Source organism: Melanotaenia boesemani, chromosome 13 (genome assembly GCF_017639745.1).
Source record: "Melanotaenia boesemani isolate fMelBoe1 chromosome 13, fMelBoe1.pri, whole genome shotgun sequence".
NCBI lineage: Eukaryota > Metazoa > Chordata > Actinopteri > Atheriniformes > Melanotaeniidae > Melanotaenia > Melanotaenia boesemani.
Genome location: NC_055694.1, coordinates 4,492,593 through 4,512,049, shown reverse-complemented (window position 1 = coordinate 4,512,049; position 19,457 = coordinate 4,492,593). Strand labels below are relative to the sequence as shown.

General features: G+C 40.0%; 1 protein-coding gene across 2 annotated transcripts in view; it reads left to right on the top strand.

Annotated features, from left to right (window-relative positions):
- The window catches only part of LOC121652376 (rho guanine nucleotide exchange factor 10-like protein), a 37,701-nt gene extending 18,530 nt beyond the window's left edge, over positions 1-19,171 (top strand). Inside the window, exons 13-28 of one of the 2 annotated variants that reach the window (XR_006012588.1) lie at positions 631-747; positions 2,433-2,525; positions 2,746-2,916; positions 4,460-4,605; positions 5,058-5,212; positions 6,853-6,968; positions 7,672-7,799; positions 7,925-8,025; positions 8,135-8,256; positions 9,297-9,383; positions 11,110-11,333; positions 13,086-13,243; positions 13,401-13,543; positions 16,026-16,205; positions 16,386-16,502; positions 18,215-18,334. Coding sequence is in view for 1 of the 2 variants with exons in the window: in XM_042005143.1 (XP_041861077.1) it covers positions 631-747; positions 2,433-2,525; positions 2,746-2,916; positions 4,460-4,605; positions 5,058-5,212; positions 6,853-6,968; positions 7,672-7,799; positions 7,925-8,025; positions 8,135-8,256; positions 9,297-9,383; positions 11,110-11,333; positions 13,086-13,243; positions 13,401-13,543; positions 16,026-16,197; positions 16,386-16,502; positions 18,215-18,801 (2,637 nt within the window). In the remaining variant the exon portion in view is untranslated. Of the gene's footprint in view, positions 1-630; positions 748-2,432; positions 2,526-2,745; positions 2,917-4,459; positions 4,606-5,057; positions 5,213-6,852; positions 6,969-7,671; positions 7,800-7,924; positions 8,026-8,134; positions 8,257-9,296; positions 9,384-11,109; positions 11,334-13,085; positions 13,244-13,400; positions 13,544-16,025; positions 16,206-16,385; positions 16,503-18,214 lie in introns of both variants that reach the window. The other variant, XM_042005143.1, reaches the window with a different exon arrangement.
- The last annotated feature ends 286 nt before the right edge of the window (positions 19,172-19,457 follow it).

Here is a 19,457-nt window from a genome sequence, read left to right as displayed (position 1 = left end):
ATTTATATATTTTTAATGTTATTAAATATTTCTTTATTTTTCTGTAATTCTTTCTACTTAATATTTTTTCTCATTTCTGACTTTTTTTCTTTTTCTTCTTCTTCTTCTTCTTCTTGTTCTTCTTCTTCTTCTTTTCTTTGCTCTGAGTCAGATTTCAGTTTTACTGCTTCCTCTTTCTGCTGTTGCCATATGAGGAGACTTTGTCAGCTTACTCTTATTTCACTTTCATAATAAATGAAATCTGTTTCTGAACACGTGAATTTGAGATGAGTAATAATCACTGTACTGCAGAATCTTCACATCTACAAAGATTTCATTAGAAATCTGTGCAGCTTTTGGAAGAGAAGATGCATTTACAGAGCGAAATGTTCACACCAGACTCCAGGTCTTCTCCGACCTTTCATGTCTTTTGCATCATTTAATTAACTTTTCTGCAAAGCAGGTTGACATTAATACCTTTAGACAAATCAGGACCTTCAGCAGAATGGTCACTTTTATAAAATAAATAAAGCTTCTTTCAGAAGAAATACTTAAATAAGTGTAAGGTTTTGAATCAGCTTACAAAGACGTTATGGGCTGTTTTCCAGTGGCTGGGGACATTATAACGATGTGAGACTCTGTCCTCCACAGTTTTCTAAGTCCATGGTGCTGAGCGTGTACAGTGACTACATAAACAACTTCACCAACGCCATGGTGCTCATCAAGAAGGCCTGCATGACTAAAGCTGCTTTCCTGGACTTTCTGAAGGTGCTCACACTTTAACCTCTACACCCCACCTCTACATTCCTCAAAGGTTTTGCTCCATGTTAACATGATAGCATCACACAGTTGCTGTCGCTGTTTTGTCAGCTGCACATTCATGATGAGAATCTTCTGTTCCACCACATCTCAAAGTTGTCTCCACCTAATTCTGACCCTGCCTTCTGAATGTAGCAACAGTTTCTATTGTCCAGTGTTGGTGAGTGTGTGTGAATTGTAGCTTCAGTTTCCTGTTCGTAGCTGACAGGAGGCACCCGGTGTGTCTTCTGCTGCTGTAGCCCATCTGCTTCAAGGTTGGACATGTTGTGTGTTCAGAGATGCTGTTCTGCAGACTTTGGTTGGAACCAGTGCTTATTTGACTTCCTGTTGCCTTTCTATCATCTCCAACCAGTCTGCCCATTCTCCCCGGATTTTTGACATCAACAAGACATTCTGGTCCAGACAACTGCTGCTCACTGGATATTTTCTCTTCTTCAGACCATTTTCCGTAAACCCTAGAGATGGTTGTGTGTGAAAATCCCAGTAAATACTCAGTCCAACAACCATGCCAAGTTCAAAGTCACTTAAATCCCATTTCTTCCTCATTCTGATACTCAGTTTGAACTTCATCAAGTCATCTTCACCATGTCTTCATGATTAAATGTATCAGTAAAAACTGTGACTACTGAGGAGTCAGTCGTAAATCAGTAATTTAGCAACTCGTCTAAAAAGAAGTTGTTCCATGTTTCTCAGTGTGTAGCATTCCATCTTCTCTTAACAACAGTCTGTAAACATCTGGAACTGAGTAAACCAGCTGCTGGACCCTTGGGGGGAGGAATGTTGTCTGATTCTTTTCTGATCTCAGCTGCTCAACAGTCTCGGTTCTTCTTTTAAATATTTTGTGTTTCACGATAGTTGCTCTGTCGTTGCTTTGGTCTGCAGAACAGCAACAATAAAATCTCTGTCCATCTTGACGGACTCTCCCTCTCTAAGGTGCTCTTTCTTTTAGACCTAGATATGTTACTGACCTGTTGGCAGTTAACCTGATAAATCACACGTTCCCTGAGCTGTTTCTCTGATTTTTTGAGTCTTTTTAAGATGCACTGCTGCCATCAAATTCAAGAGGAGCTGATATTTTTAATGAAACATTTAAATGTATACATGTTTTCTTTGCTCTAAGCCTAAATCAAATATTAGTTAAAATACATTTGCAAATAATTGTTTTGTTTTTATTTACATTTTATGTAGCATCATCTTTTTTGGAACTGGGGATGGAAAATTAGGAATGGTGGTAAAATTATTTTTAAAGAAAAAAAAAAAAGCCCATTTAAGGAAGTTCAAACGTTGTAAGGTTTGCTGAAAGCTGCTGAACATCAACACAATGGCAGCTGCTCCAGAGTTGTCCTGGAGAAATGGTATGTTAGAACACCACTGTCGCTTTTGCACATCAGTTGTTATATAATATAAAGAAAAAGGAGGTAATTTATGCTGCTATCATACCTTTTCTGTTATTCCTGTGTCCAGACAGTTATAGACAACAGCTTATTTAAAGTTGTTCTCTTAAACAGTTTATGTGATGCTTTTCATAGGTGTTAAAAGAATGGTTTGAATAAGTCAAACTACAAAATATATAGTTTGAAAGGTTTATTTTTACAGCAGGGAACACTGATGAAGTCTCTCATTGTGCCTTTTAGAAGAAACAGGCTTCCAGTCCAGACAGAATCACTCTGTACGGCCTGATGGTGAAACCAATCCAGCGCTTCCCTCAGTTCATTCTGCTACTGCAGGTGAGAACACAAACCAGCATGATGCACTCGCCACTATTTTCTGTCTGCTTCCAGTAAAACTCAGTATGTCTACAGAATATCTGCTTCTATTTCAAGACCTAAAAAAAAGTTATGGCTTCTGAATGGAAATGAACTGTCCCGCTTTACTTTCACTCTCTTTTATTAGTCTGCCCATTTTGCACTTTCAGGTGAGGTAATAATCTTTGTTGCATTGCATCAGGACATGTTGAAGAACACTCCGAAGTCCCACAGCGACCGGTTGCCTCTGCAGCTGGCTCTCACTGAGCTGGAAACCCTGGCTGAGAAGCTGAATGAGCAGAAGCGTTTGGCAGATCAAGATGCTGAGATCCAGCAGTTGGCGCACAGTATGGGTGGTCGCAATCTCAGCAAGGTAAGGCACTGAAATACACAAGCAGAGCTGTTTCTTAGACCAAAGTTTTCAGGACTAATTCATAAGTCCAGCACTCTTCCTTCATACAGTTTTCTCCTACTGTTAACAAAAAAGGTCCTTATACTTGCATAATAAATCCTGTCATCAAATGTCTGTTGAACTGAAATATTTATTGTGATATTCTTTTTTCTGGTCATTTGAACCTCCCACTGCCAAAGCTTTCTGTTTTCGGTCCATTTAGGATGCTTTCTGTTGCTGCTCCATGGACACTTCTGCTTGAGCTGAGTTCACCTGCTCCACTGTGGCTTGCATAAGTGTTTGGTTTACAGCTGAGTGTGAGGTAGTCAGGATGAAAATCATCTCCTCTAAATCTAAGGTCACAGTTCTCAGTCGATAAAGGGTGAAGCTCCCCCTCCTGGTCTGGAAAGTCTCTGCTTCAAGTGGAGAAGTCCAAGTATCTTGGGGGTTTTGTTCATGAGTGACGGCAGATTGGGCAGACAGATTAGTGCTGCATCAGCTATAATGAGGGCATTTCAATTGTCTGTTTTAATGCTAACCTATGGTCATGTGATTTTGGTAATAACCAAAATAATTAGATCGCTGATGCAACTAGCGGGACTGAGTTTCCTTCGGAGGCCTGCAGGGCTCATTCTTAGTGATAGAGTAAGCAGTTTGACCATCCAATGGGAGATGGAGTAGCATCAGCTGAGGAGTTGTTGAGGTCTCCCTTTGGAGCTAGAAAAAGACCCTGAGGAAGACACACAACATTTATGAAGGATTAAATAACCCTCCTGGCCTGGGAATGTTTTGAGAGCCCCCCAAGAGGAGCTGGAGAGTGTTGATGGGGAGACAAATGTCCAGGTTTCCTTCCTGAACCTGGTACCTCGATGGCCCAATCTTATATAGGCAGAAGAAAATGGATGGATGGATGGATGGATGGATGGATGGATGGATGGATGGATGGAGCCAGTGTTTATTCTGTTTAAAGTGGCAAATTTGTGACGCCTCCTAACAATGGGTAGTTTAGCATCCTTCTTGCATCCTGTCTCTTCTCTGAGCTCTCTTCAGCCAATAAAAGTCATTGTAATGTAAACCTTTGTCTTGTCTTTTGCTCTGGCCTTTTTTCCCTTTTTCCTTCCCACTTCATGGGTTTCTTTACTGAATCAGCAAGTGTGTTGATATCCAGCTGCTGGAAAACACAGACTCCACTGCAGCTACCTTTTGATCAGGAATACAACAGACCCTGCCAAAGCTAACATCGGCTTATTTTGTAGATAAGGGGTTCCTAACCTATTTTCCCTCAGAAGTAGTAATAAATTTCACATCAGTGTGGTAAGTACACACTGAGATACACTATAGTGGACCAGACAAAGAAAAGACATGCTTGTTAAAGCTCTTTATATTTACAATTTGCAGACATGCTTCTTGATCGTTGCTAATATAGGTGATGAGCTTATAGCTTTCCAACATACAATGATGTATTTACTTAGACGGAGATAGTCGTAAGGCATTGTCTAATCAGTGAACTGCTTTGCATTTGCAGCTTCTGAACTCAGAGCAAAGGCAGCTGATTCAATGTGAACTACTAACTGAGACTGTCTACGGTGATAAAGGTCAAATTCTCAAGTCAAGGGAGCGAAAGGTCTTTCTCCTCAACGACACCCTGATTTGTGCAAATGTCAACCTGAAGTAAGTACCATACATCTAAAACCCTGAAGAGACTGTTTTATAAACCTGAAAGATCGTGCATAAGGAATGTGTATTCTCAGTGTACTTGTGGTCTATCAATAGTTAAGTATATTCAGTTTAAGATACTCAGACACTCTAAACACAGAATGTGTTAGCATTAGCAGCAGGGCGTATGCTAACAGATGTGGTAGTTAAAAAGAAAATAAAAAAGAAGAAGGTCATCCTGTTGTAGTTGTTTTTTTCCCCTATCTTCCACAAACCTTGCTGTATACAGTGTTTTTCTAACTGGAGAAACACATTTTTCCTTTCAAACAGCAGCACCAATCTTTCATCCTCCTGTAATGCTGAATAAAACACTGGTGATGTTAGAGAAGGTGGGATTCAGAGAGGACAGGATGCTTTCTGCAGATAAATGTTAACGGGTCAATGCTTATTGCATGTTTGTCCACCAGGGGCCCCCCTGATATCAGCAGCCTGGTTCCTGTCGGTCCCAAATATTCAGTGAAGTGGAGTGCACCTCTGTCACAGATTCAGGTGGTGGAGGTGGGCCAGGACAGTCTGCAGAACAAAGACAGCACCATCACAACCAGATGCCACAACTCCAGCGGTACATCCACAGCCACACAAGGCCCTTCAGCACTCATCATCATCACACACAATGCCATTCACTTAACACTAAGCATGAAGCATGTGCTTAACCAGAGCATTTAGGGTTTAAAATCTTTTTCTCAAGAGTGGCATGGGCAATAACACCAGACCACCACAATTATCAAGCAGTCCTGGATCACAAGTTGTTTTAAAATAAAAAAACAAAAAAAAAAAAAAGCCTGTGGTTCATAACTTATAGGCAGAGATATATGATGAAATCCAGCACTGACTGATAATCCTGGATATTCCTGCATCTGATATGTTTAAAATGTGTTAAAGACATATGAGTGAGATCAATATTATAAGATTTAAGTTTTAAGACAACAATTTCTAATTCCTTATTCCCAGTTCAGTAGGCTCTACAGATAAAAGGAACATAAATGGTCTGTACATATATACCACTTTTATTCAAAAATGCTTTACATGAACATCACATTCACCCATTCACACACATTCACTCACTAATGCAAGGTGCTAACCATCACCCATCAGGAGCAATTAGGGGTTCGGTGAACATAATGGTAGTGGAGTCGGTAACTTCCTGTACTGTTTCAGAGAGCGTAGGTCCACAGTTAGGATGGAAGAAAACTAAGGCCAAGAGCATCACTGAAACTCTGACACTAATCTGACCCACAGTGTCTGAGCAAATGGTCACAAAATCAATAACTTTTTTCAAGGATCTATGAGGGAGATGGGATATAGGTCAATAATTAACAAAAGTTCTAGATCAGAAGTATATTTTTCTATCTAAAAGTTTAATAACATTACCTTTGTAAGTTTGTGATACTTAACTTTCAACAGAAATTTATTGATCAAATCCATTGTAAAAGGGTTAATTAAGGAAGAATCTCCTTGAACAGTCTGATTGGTGTTAAGTCTAAAATTCAACTTGATGTTTTAGAGGAACTTGTTACTCTGATTAGCTCAGGGAGCTCAGCAGCGCAGAAATGCTCCAAAAACCAGTGAAGTCCTATAAAGCTGCTGTACTTGTTGAGACGTCATCAGTAGTGGGAAGGACGTCGTGGATTTTCTCTCTAATAGAAACTATTTTATTACTGACGAAGCTCATAAAGTCATTACAAATGAGAGGCTGTTCTAACTCTGTGAAAGATGTTTCTTGTATGTTATTACACTGTTTTTCCAGGGCTAGCATAAATTACTCTTAATTAGCAGATCTCCACTTCCTGTCAAGCTTTTGCAAGTCTGATTTAGAGTACACCTCTAACTTAAGCCAAGGACCAAATTAAGTCACCCACTGAAAAGACTGCAAATATCAGCAAATATCAGTTATCTCTAATTTATTTTTCTATCAAATCATGAAGAGACAAGCAGTGAGGGCAGGACTGATGGCTCTACATTTAACTAAATGCTTTCACATTTTCATATGTGCACCGTTTAATTCATCATTTTGCATCTCCCAAATTTCCCTGAGGACTCTCCAAAGGGATTAATAAAGTATTTCTATTCTATCTTATCAATAAACTGATTGAGGATTATTTTTATTCAGAACTGTTCAGATGCTAACTCAATATGAAGTCGTGATTCATTAAAAAGTGGAGGGTTTTTTATGAGAGGCTGAGTGTGATAACTGGTTTTCAGGTAAAGTGTTCTTAGGACCTCCAAGATTGTATGAAGATCTGGAGGAGCTGCAGCATGATCTGGCGGTGGTGGAGGAGGTGGCCCTGCTGGTCGGCACGCTCCATGGAATCTACCAGGTAGGTTTGTTGGCCTTATTAAGTTTACATATTATGTTTCTGTTCCAATCAGAAAGCTATAATTCAATTAAAATGTTGGAATATTCCCAGTTAACAATCCACTAGATTTATTTAAATTATTATTGTGTCGCTTTCTCAATATTGTTTTTCTGTTTCTTTATTTGCTCATTACTTGTCTTCCTCCTGTAATAGTGGAAAATCTAAATAAGTATATGATCTGTGTTAAACAGATATTAAACCATATTTCTTTGAAAATGTTACAAAGACAACAGATTAGTTTGTACAATTTTCCACTGGAAAAAAATAAAACTTTCTGTAATATGTGATTGTTAAAAAAATAATAAATATATAAAAAAAATAATAATATATATTATATTGTAATAACCCAGAGATATAAGGAAATCCTGAAGAAGAGATCATTGATGTCCAACTACTGAACTATAACCACTAGAAACTGAGCCTATACCACCCCCTGCTGGTGACACTACTCTGTCAAATATATTCCCTTCAGACCTGTTCATCTAAACAAGATTCTGTTTCTTTTATGGTTTAAAAAACCTTTTTGCTTCAGTAGTGATTAGTGAATGGAAATTCACCAACTAGAAAGCTCAGTATTGGTTAAAAATTTCTTTTATAGAGGATATTTTAAATTAAAAATGAACTATCACCCCTCCTCATGTTTCTGCTCTCCGTCACTTGCCAGAATCTCAACCCCACAGTGTCTCATGACTGGTGTCTAGCTCTACAGAGGCTCATCCGTCTAAAAGAAGAGGAGATCCAGAATGCCAACAAATGCTGCCTTCGTATTTCTGTTCCAGGGAAACCTGACAAGTGAGTGTCAGGAGGTCAGCCACTAAGCAGAGATAGTGAGCTTCAGTCTTGGTCACATCATCGCTAGCAAAGATGTGAGAAAGTGTTCTAAATCCTCATATGGGTTTATCTGTTACACCTGTCAGGTCTGGTCGTCCAGTGAGCGTCATGGTGGTCTTCAACACTCCCAGCCCTCACAGTAAGATTTCCTGGGTGAACCGACTTCATCTTGCTAAGATGGCTCAGAGTGAGTACAGTTTGGGAATATAAAAAGTTTATATCTGCTATAAAGAAAATATACTCTTCAAACTTGTGACTGAAACTGTCCCTAACCTGTGTGTGGTTTGTCTTCTTAGAGAAAGAAAACACTTCAGGGTGGGAATATGCTGAAGAAGATGGAAAGATGAAAGCTCTGTTTAGTTTTCCAATGCTGACCTGCTCACTCCCTGTTTTGCCCTCCACAACAAACACAATAAGGGTGAGAGGAGAATTTCTGCTGATTAATAAACACTATAACACCAAAAGTATTGGGGCATCCCTCTAAATTATTGAATTCAGACGTTCCAGTCACTTTCACGGTTTAAAGTATATAAAATCAAGCAACCAGGCATGCAGGCTGCTTCTGCAAATATTTGAAGAATAGGTCGCATTCAGGACAATAACAGACATCCAAGAAAGAGATTTAAAAAGCTGTAAAAGTTGAAAAGTTTTACCAGACCCTGACACGATACACACTTTGTGGCTAAAGAACCTAACTGTACTCCATGAGCTCATAACAGTACAAATGACCCAGGTGTTAATGAATGAAAACCCACCCAGAACAGTTAAACCAGTGCAGGACAGTCTTGATCATGAAAGAAGGGAGTGATTTTACCCACCTATCAACCAGTAACTTGCCTCTGTACAACATGGAAGCTCCTATCAGCCATCATAGTGGGTAGTATGAGCAGGCACACAGCTCAGTACATGAGCAGAACCCTGAAGAAAACTAGGAGTAATAACAGCAGAGCTAAACACCAGCTAATAAGCTCAGTCATATGAATCTGCTCTGCCTGGATTGACTACAAGAAAGCCGACAACTCAATGCTGCTCATATGAATATTGGAATGATTGGAGTTCTACAGCATCGTCTGGACACTTCTGTGGAATCCTCTTGGATTTCTAGATCCTTACTGATTAACTGGTGATGGCGACTGGTGATTGAAAAACTACAGCAGAGGGAAGTAGTGATGGATGTAACAATCCCAAACCAAAGCAATGCTAAGAAAAAGAAACACAAGAAGTCTGAAGATGGCTTTGAGCTGAAAGAGGGAGTTGAAAAGATGTGGGAGGTTTTAGTACCTTAGAAGAACTAAGGTAGTGCGCAGAACCCTCGACCAGAGCTCTAAAGTGGCGATGGGCCAGACCATTATATTACACTAAACATTATGTGTCAGTTGTTGTGGCAGGTCGGTGTGTATGCATTTGCCTTCCTTCCATGAGGAAGATGAAACGTGATGAAACTTTCTGTTTTCCAAGATGAAGGCAGCTCTTCACAGTCCATCACAGTCCAGCCTGCTTGGGTTCTGCTCCATCAGTACATGCTTACCACAAGGATACCTCTGGGTGAGTAAAACAAGCTTATCCCCTCTTCACTGAACATTACGTTGTTTCAAAATGCCATCTGAAGAGTCAAACAAATTGCCTTGCAAAAAAATCAAAAGTCACCACCTAAATGTAACTCATCAATGATCTGGGGTTCCTTTTGTACTTAGTAGCATGAGTGTTTCTAAAGTAGGAATTTTTCCTATTCTGTCCACATTAAAAAAGTACATAAACATAAGAGTTTCTTGTCCTTAAAAGAGGCACTAAAGAGCTTTGGCTGATTTTCTCAGTGACACACCCCCTAACGACAGCTAATCCAGCATCCATCTTGCATCCGGTCTCTTCTCTGAGCTCTTTCCGGACAGTAAAAGTCAATCCTATGTTGACTCTAGTCTTATCTCTTGTTCTTTCTCTTTCTGACTTTCTTTATCTTTCTTCCTCTAATGTCTGTTTGCGTTTTGGTGCTGATGTAGCCACAGTGCGCATTCAAAACAGCCAGTGAATTGATAACCGATTGCTAACATGTGACGCAGTGTTTAAAGCGAAACTCAGCTGCAATGCCATTCGGCATTCAAGAATCTAAAGTTATGAAGTTTTGTTTCTCAGCCTCAAAACGCTGTTGGGTAGCAAAGTCTCCAGAAATGTGCATAATAGATGTCACTGTGCCATCAAATGAGCCAGGAATGTGGGGTTGGAAGGGTGGAATGTTAGTTATATAGTGCAGCTCTACAGGTGAAGCAGCTCAGTCAAATGCAACTGCAATCTCCTAGACCAGGGATCATAAACTCTGGCCCTCTTTAGCCAGTGTCCTGCAGGTTTTTGATGTTTTCCTGCTACAACACGCCTGACTCAAATATAGGGTTGTTAAGAGGCTTATGCAGAACTTGACACAAGCTATTGGAAAATCCTTCCATTTGAACCAGGTGTGTTACAGCAGGGAAACATTGAAAACCTGCAGGACACTGGCCCAAAAGGTCCAGAGTCTGTGATCCCTGGTCTAGATATAAAAGAGTATGTGACCATTTTTCCACAAAAACCACTTAGTTCCTAAAGGTGTCTCACTTCATTAAGGTCTGACTGGGTTTTGTCTCGAATAAGCAAAATTAGTGTTGGATTCTTTTTCATTGGGTTATTGTTTGATGTTCTCCTTAACGTTCTCTGATCCCATCATTGTTTGTAGTCAAGGAGTAACTACTATTTGCAAACATGTAAAGAGTCCTGTTAGCGAGATTAGTTCCGGGTCTGTGGTCGTTCGACATGCAAGTTTTGGCATCTAGGGAAGATGAATTTCTGTGATGAGGAGGCATTTGTTAGCTAATTGTCAGATAAACAGCTAGCCTGGCTGGCCAGTCTAAGAAATGCATAGCAGCAGGTGTGTTTATGACATTTGAGAGCTAGGCTAGGGTTTATGCTTTAGTGTGGCATTAATCAGAGATCCACTGATTTTGGAGCAGATCTCAAAAATCCTGAACATAAAATATATTTCAATAAAAGCTTAATAGTCTAATTCTACAATTAAGGAAATATAGTTTTCAGACTTCAATTATGTTTTAATCAACTAACAAATAAGATGTTTCTTTACAAACATCTGATTTGTTTAAAAAAAACTGTTTATAAAAAATGAGAAATTTATATCATCATGTACTCAAATCATATAAAACTGTGCATGTAGGAGCTTAATCTGTAGAAGGAATGCTCCGTGGAATAAGCTGCCATTAGTGATTTGTTGTGTTCACCTGGTGGACAGGTTGCCAGTGGGGGAGGCACCTCCAACCACGGCCAAATACAGATGTTCTCCTTAAACCGTGCCACACCTCGCCTGGTTAAAACCTTTCCACTGAAGTCGGCAGTCCTCTGCCTGGAGTATGTGAAGGAGCCATGTCCCAGCACAGAGGAGGAGGAAGACGTCCAGAAGGCACAGAGTGTAGTCAAGTTAGGAAATATCATCTGTGTTGGCCTGCAGGATGGAAGGTCAGTCATTTCTACCAGCACTATTACTTCATTTGTAGTCATTTTTGGATTGGTAAACTTTGAAATTGCAAAGAAAGATGCTGTTTGAAGTTGATGGTGTAGATTCTCAGTCATTCAAGAGCTGACGGGAGTCGTTAGGCCACGAGGAGGTTGTTGGGAACGTTCACCAGTACTGATCCTGTTCTTTAATAGCAGCAGCTATAACAGACTGAGATACATAATTAGTTATTAAAGATAGGATGATTAAATCCAATATAAAAGTGTTTAAGAAGAAAAATTTCACAACCAGTCTGGTTGAGGTGTGGTCTAAAAGTAGTGTTAATGGTTGAGAAGAACTTCTCATCGTTGTTAGCTTAGAGAGCTCAACAAGACAGAAAGAGCTCAAATATGAATGAAGCTCTACATGTGAATTTAAAATTTTCACTCCTTTGGACAACTCAGAATCTCCATTGTCATAAGAGTTCCGATGTTTTGCTTAAGTGTTACTGTAATATTTACTCACCGACCAGTTTATCAGGTCCACCATATGGTACTGGGTTGGAGCCCCTATTTCCTTGGTTCCATAGATTCAACAAGGTGGTGGAAACCTTCCTCAGAGGTTTTCTCCATGTTGACATGACAGCATCACACAGTTGCTGCAGGTTTGTCGGCTGCATCCATGATGAGAATCTCCCGTTCCACCACATCCCAAAGCTGCTCTACTGGACTGAGATCTGGTGACTGTGGAGGTCGTTGGAGTCCAGTGAACTCATCGTCATGTTCTAGAAAGCAGGTGGAGATGATCTGAGCTTTGTGACATGGTGCATTATCCTGCTGGAAGTAGCATCAGAAGATGCTCCACTGTGGTCATAAAGGGATGGACATGGTCAGCAACAATATTTAGGTAGGCTGTGGTGATTAAACCAGGCCACGCTGGTACTAAGGGGCCTAAAGTGGGCCAAGAAAACATCTGCCACACCATTACACCAGCAGTGGCCTGAAGCGTTGATCCAAGGCAGGATTGATCCATGTTTTCATGATGTTTCCACCTAATTCTGAGCCTAACATCTGAATGTGGAGCTGAAATGGAGACTCATCAGACCAGCAATGTTTCTCCATCTTCTATTGTCCAGTGTTGGTGAGTGTGTGTGAATTGTAGCCTCAGTTTCCTGTTCTTAGCTGACAGGAGGCACCCGGTGTGTCTTCTGCTGCTGTAGCCCATCTGCTTCAAGGTTGGACTTGTTGTGTGTTCAGAGATGATGTTCTGCAGACCTTGGTTAAAACCAGTGCTTACTGGACTTGCTGTTGTCTTTCTATCATCTCCAACCAGTCTGCCCATTCTACTCTGACCTAGAGATGGTTGTGTGTGAAAATCCCAGTAGATCAAATGTTTCTGAAATGTTCAGACCAACAACCATGCCACGTTCAAGGTCACTTAAATCTCCTTTCTTCCTCATTCTGATGCTCAGTTAGAACTTCCTCAGGTCATCTGGACCATGTCTACATGACTAAATATGTTGAGCTGCTGCCATGTGATTGGCGGATTAGATATATGTGTTAACAAGCAGTTGAACAGGTGTACCTGATGGAGTTGTTGATGACTGTATTTTAACGTTGTCTAGGCTTATCATGCTCTTACTCCACATCTGTACACAACTCAGAACTGGGTTATCTCACCCTTTTGGTCTCAGAGAAAGGGTACATTTCAGAAAGTGTTTCTTGCTTCTTTTTTTTTCTTGGCTTTTTATTGTAATGAGTCTCCTTTCTTTTCAGTATCCTTGTGCACAGCTGTGTGGACACAACAGTTCAATGTCTGCAGACCTTGGTGAACCCTGACAGCTGCCCAGTCCTCTGCCTCAAACACTCACCAGCTTTCCTCTTTGCTGGACTGGCCAATGGCAAAGTAGCTGTGTTTCACAGAAAAGCTGGAGGTAAGAGTTCAGTGAAGAACACCCACCACAATGACATGATGCTAGTTTGCATTGAGTAAAAAGACTGTGGCTCATACTTATAATATACAACAGCACTTAAAATTGCTTCGGCATAGTTCAGAGGAAATGCTAAATGATGGACCATTGTACCTGTCAGAGATGCTGTGGGATATGAACTCATGCAAGCTGGTGTCCGTGGGCTCTGAACCAGTCTTGAGTCTGCTGACACTTGAAGATGCTGTATGGTCCAGCAGTGCCAACCAAGTTACTGTTATCCAAGGAACCAGCCTCCACACACAGGTATGAAGTTTACTTTCACTCATCCCATAGATTTTCTGTTTGTTTATAGAAACTTCATATTAAGCAGATGATTTGCCATCAGTGGCTAACCTTTTCCAGAATAGTTGGATTGTGTGAATGAATTACCTTTTTCTACCATTAGATGAACATACCTCTGCAAGCGGAGCCATAAAGTGATCTAACGTTGTGCAGATGCCACTTTGAAGTCTTTTCTTAAGATAATTTCCCTCCTTTCCAGTCTCATTATTTGGTCTTTTTTTAAGTATTATTTTCCAGCTCTGATAAAAATTAAGTTATAGTAGCTTTTATTCCATTGGTATTCTGTAATCAATGCTAAACTGACATTATACCATTGATAATTAAATTTGAATCAAACTGAGAGGCACACCATAAATAATCTGGTGTGTATGCTTTCTCTGGATCTCTACCAGGTCTGGGAGTTTGAGGCTTCTGTGCAGTATTTCAGCTATTTCTAGGAATATATTCTTACTGACAAAGGGCCTCATTCACCAACTGCTCTTACAAACAAATTTGTTCTTAAACTTACACCCACTTACAATCCTTTGACTGCCAGATGAGCAAATCCTACAAATACTCAGAGGTACTCTAACAATCGTTTAACTTTGAATAAAGTCAGCATTTGTGTTGTCTTGTGTTGTCCATAAAACCCTGACTTGCTCCCTTAATACATCTCCGACCTGCTCCCCGTGTATAACCCAGTCGGGTCACTCAGATAATCAGATGTAGATCTTTAGCTGTTCCCAGAATTAAGTTCAGGTCTGCTGAGGATGCTTTCAGTTACCATGGTCAATATTTCTGGAAATATTGCCTGCTGACCGGAGGTTCGTTACAACCGTGTCTGCGTTCAAAGTTGAACTCAAAATGTTCCTATTTTCACAACCCTACTAATAACTGAGAAGTTTCATTGTGTGTCAATTATAGTTGCACAAGAAAAGGAACTGAGCACAAGAGCAACCAAGAGGCCAGACAGAGCTCAAAGTTCAGAGCTCTGAAACAGTCCTGTGCTTTACCACTGGGAGCTTTTATAAGCATTTTGTAATCCTACTCCAACCTCTTCAATAATCTCTTCACTCTCCATTAGTAACTCTTCGGTTCTGATAAAGGATTTGACTTCATCACTAACTTTGATCTAAGTAAATCAAGCCTATATAGAGCAAATGGTATGCATTTGACTCTAAAGGGGACAAATCATTTGAGTAGGGATGTAATCCATTTCATAGCTTTTAATTCTGATATGCAACACAGCAAGGCCCAGTCTGAATGCTGTCCAGTTCTAACAGTGAGTCCTGCCACTGTGTCTCAGATCCAATCCTTTTTTCCACATATCGTTACTCTTACTTCTACCCCAATCCTATCTTCTCAATGTACAAAGAAATGTTTGCTTGAGCACCAAAACAATAGAAGAATGAAAAATATGTATATTTTTTCGAGGTAAAATATGTAGTTGGAATATTTCTCTTGTGTAGTCAACTCAAGGGTCAGAACTAGTGAGGCATGACATGTATGATTATTAAATTTCTGTGTTTGGAGAAGTGGAGCAACAAATAACTGTAACTTCTCCCAGTTATCTTTAATGAATCCTGTAGCAGAAGGCGGTTATAGGTGCATTATTTGGCCAAAGAGCCTTTTAATCAAGCCTTATTATTTTAGTTTGTTTTTTATTTAACCCCTTAAAGTCCTGCAATGTTCGCCTAAAACATGTTTTTATGGATGAAAGACTTGTTATAGAACAACTATTTTACTTTTTGTTGCAGTATCATCTGCTGTTGAAGTACAGTTTGGCTTCAAAATTAAATTGCATCTGCAACCAGACCTGGGTTAAAAAAAAATTTATTAATTGATTTAAATTGATTACAGCTGAATTAATCAAATTCTTCACAAAGATCTTCACATTTATACAAGACTGGAAGGTTGACTGTGTTGCTTCCATCCAAAATCAGCTTCTCGCAAGTCTGTTAATAAATATTTTAATGTAACACTTTTTTTTTTTCTGGACACCTGATGATAAAAATTTAAAGGCTGGAAAATGATCAGACGCGTGTTTGCAGCTTATTACCTCCTACTAGATGACCACTGATGAGGTCAGAGTATCTGCCCTCTATAGGGACTATTCTACATGCCTTTGAGGCTCAAATAGTGGAAAAAAGATCTGTTCTTGGCTGTGTTCATTTTTAATTCTTGTGTTCTTTCTTTTTTTTTATCTGGACGTATATTTGTTTTTCCTGGTTTTATCTTCACTTGCATGGTCCTGTTTTCTTATGTCTTCTTACCTGTGTTGACACAGGATGGAAATTAGCATTTATTGCTATGTTTACATCAGACTGTTTGGCATTTATGTTCATTTACTGCATTTTCCCAATAAAAAAAAGTACAATAAAAATGAAGAGAAACAGGATCTTGTATTTTCTCTTACATTGCCCAGATTACCAAACTGTTATTTTTGACGCTTTGTGCTTTGCAGAACTTCGAAGCCCACCCTGACCCAGGCTGCAGTGTTAGCCACATGGTCCATTCGGGTGGAGGGGTTTGGATGGCCTTCTCAAAGGGCTCTTCCATTTACTTGTTTCACACAGAGACCTTGGAGCTACTGCAGGATGTCAATATCTCAACCCGCTCCAACAATCTCTCACCAGGCAAGACGGTGACACATTTGACCTTTCTACATTTCACCACGAACAAGCTTTCCTGTCAGAATAAACCATTTTTACTCCTTGTAGTCTCTGCACCAGCAGACATTTCTCTCCCCCCTGATTGCATCAGCTTATAATAGCAGTTGTGGTGATGATGCTAATAACTGAATGTCTGCTTGTTTATATTCCAGGAGAGGTGTGGATCTCCAGCTTACTGATCTGTCAGGGTCTTTTGTGGGTGGGCACTAACCAGGGCGTCATCCTCACTTTCCCAGTACCCTCTCTGGAGGGTATTCCTAAAATCACAGGTAAGTACAGCACATTTGTGGAAAAAATCTCTGCTAATGTAAACATCTAGACATGATACGTATCCTGGGTATTTTAATTTAACTTCTTATGCAGCCAGCTGGGCCCACACAGCCATCACCAGATTTATAAATAAATTACATTACACACATAAACAAATTACTATCAAAATAATCATAAAACATTAGTAAAACAAATTAGAACCTCATTTAATTAAAATCAGAAGGTCTTAAAGAGATAAATCCACTGTCAGATAATTAACATGAAACATTACTGAACAAAAACTGAGCCAAAAAGTAGAAGCACTGTTTGAAAAACTGCATCCATCTTATGATTCAGCAGCTTTAAGTTGAAGTAATGTTTCCTGTGTAACATTTATAGTCTGACACAGGACTTTGGCCCACTCCTCTTTCCATCATTGTTTCAGTTTGTCTCTGCACAGCTCTCTGAAGGTCCCACCGCAGCATTTAATCAGGTTAAGCTCTGGACCACACTGGGACCACCTCCCCCTCTAGCTGTCAGTTTCCTGCAGTCAGGGGAAAAAGCTACTGAACTGGAACAAAGCTGCAGGTCCAGATGGTCTCAGCCTCAACACCTTGATTCTTTTCTTTTTCAGCCGTTCTGTTGTAGATCTTCAGCTTTATTGTCCTGCTGCACAACCCAGTTTCAGCCAAAGTTTAGCTGTCGGACTGATGGACTCACATTTGAATTTAGAATACTTTGGTGTCCAAAGAAGCTAATGGTCCACTCAGTGGCTGCAAGGTTTTCCAGGTCCTGTGGCTGCAGAAAAAGCCCAAATAATCAACCATCCATGCTGATATGTTGCGTTTGATGTTCTCCAAAGGTGGCTCTGTACATTCTGACCAACGTCTCCACTTAGGTCTGGTCTGTCCAAAGGACATTGTTCTAGACATCTTGTTTGGGTTCAGATGCTGCTTTGCAAACCTAAGCTGTGCTGTCATGTGTTTTTAGGGACAAGAGGATTTCCCTTCCAAACAAGCCACACAAGTTCAGTAGTTCTTGGATTGTCTGCAGTTTCTCTGAGCATTGCATGGTCTGACTTGGGCTGAACTTGCTGTAAAGGAAGATTGACAGATGTCCTGAATGGTTTTCATTTGTGAATAATCTTCTCAGACTAGAATGATGGACTTCAGATAGTTTAAAAAAAGCTCTTAAGACACTTCCCAGATTGATAGGCAGCAAAAACTAGCCTGTCAGATCATCACAGGTGTCTTTTCTCCTTGACATTGTGTTAACACACACCTGAATGCTGCAGAGCAACAAACTGACAAAGCTTCTGCTTCGTAAAGGTGATCAGTTACTCAGTGCATTGATCAGCAGCACCTGGCTGCTACTTAGGCTCTTAAAGCCTGTGGAGGCAAGAAAGATGGATTTAGTTTTTTACACTCTGCTTCTGTGTTTTGGCTCAGTTTTTGTTCAATAAAAAAATGACAGTTTTATTATTCTCATATGTTGTTCTGAGGTTGGATCCATCTCATATTGATAATTGCAGAGCGCCAGATAATTTTTCTTCTTTTTTTTTTTTTATTATTATATAGTCATTTTCTGATACGTAAAAACATAGAAAATAGTATTTATGGGCTTTTTTCATGACTCTATTAAGCTCTATCCTCTTTCTTGTTTGTCTTCACTCTTCTTTTACTTTTGGCTTTTTTGCTATGAGTGAATTTACATGGACTGTTGTGCTCCTCAGGAAAGGGGATGACATCTCTGAATGCTCACTGTGGCCCAGTGGACTTCCTGGTGCCAGCCTCCAGCACCCTGGCCTCTGACTTACTTAGACGAGAAGTCAACAACAGCAATGATGAGGGTGCTGATGGAGAGGAAAAACTGGGAGTAGGGGAAGTTAATAATAGAGGAGGAGAAAGTGGGGCAAGATTGGAAAGGAGCAGCTGTTCCCAAGTCTCAGAAGCTTCTTCACGGAAGGAAGGGAAGCCCAAGCGTCTCCTGCTACAGTATCGCCTCAGCTCCACCTGTCAGCTTCCTGGAAAGCTGCTGACAGCCCTGCCAGAACAGGGTGGGGTAAAGGCCCCTCCAGACTCCCTGGAGCACAGCCCAGAGGATGGCTCCATCTATGAACTGAGTGAAGACCCTGATGTGTGGGTAAGGGGACGGACCATGGAGTGGGGAAAGGAGAGGGAGGCCAAGCGCAGTAATGTCATGTCAACAGCCATTTTCTCTGGTGGGAGAGGATACCGCAGGATAGACCAGCCGGTTTCAGTGGAATCCACCGAAAACACACTGCTGGTGTGGCAGCTCCCTCTCACTCTCGGTCAGTGATCACATGACTGATCTGACCAGCTCCACCGTTTAACTGTGTTACTGCATTTCCAGACACATCTGCTACTTTAAAATAAAGAAAAGTAAAGAAAATCAGGGACACATCAGTTTGGCTATAACAGAGGTTCTATTATTGTTTTACAGTGGCTTGAAAAATATTCATCCCAAATGGTGTTTTTTTTTCTTTTGTAAATTATATAATTCAAACTCATTTTATTTTTGTTTTTTAAAAAAACAATAGGTCCAAATTGGTGAAGTTATAGAAAATAAACTCAACTCGGCTTTATTTATATAGCCCTTTAAAACAACCACAGCTGAAACAAAGTGCTGTACAAAAATGGACAAAGCAACACATAAAAATACAAAAATCAACCGGGAAATAATATCATAAAATATAATAAAATAATTGTTCATTGTTTTTAAAAACAGTTTTAAAACAATAAACAATTTTAAAAGAATAAACAAATTATAAACAAATAAAACCACAGCACACTATACAGAAACAGTCTCATACTGGGCTGAAAGCCAAAGAATAAAAAAAAATTCTTCTTAAAAATGAAAAACAAAGTTCTGCATGCACATGTACTTTGCAGAGTTTCATTGTGCAGCAGTTCCAGCAGCAGCAAGTCTCTCATCCAGTTTCTATGAGCTCGGCA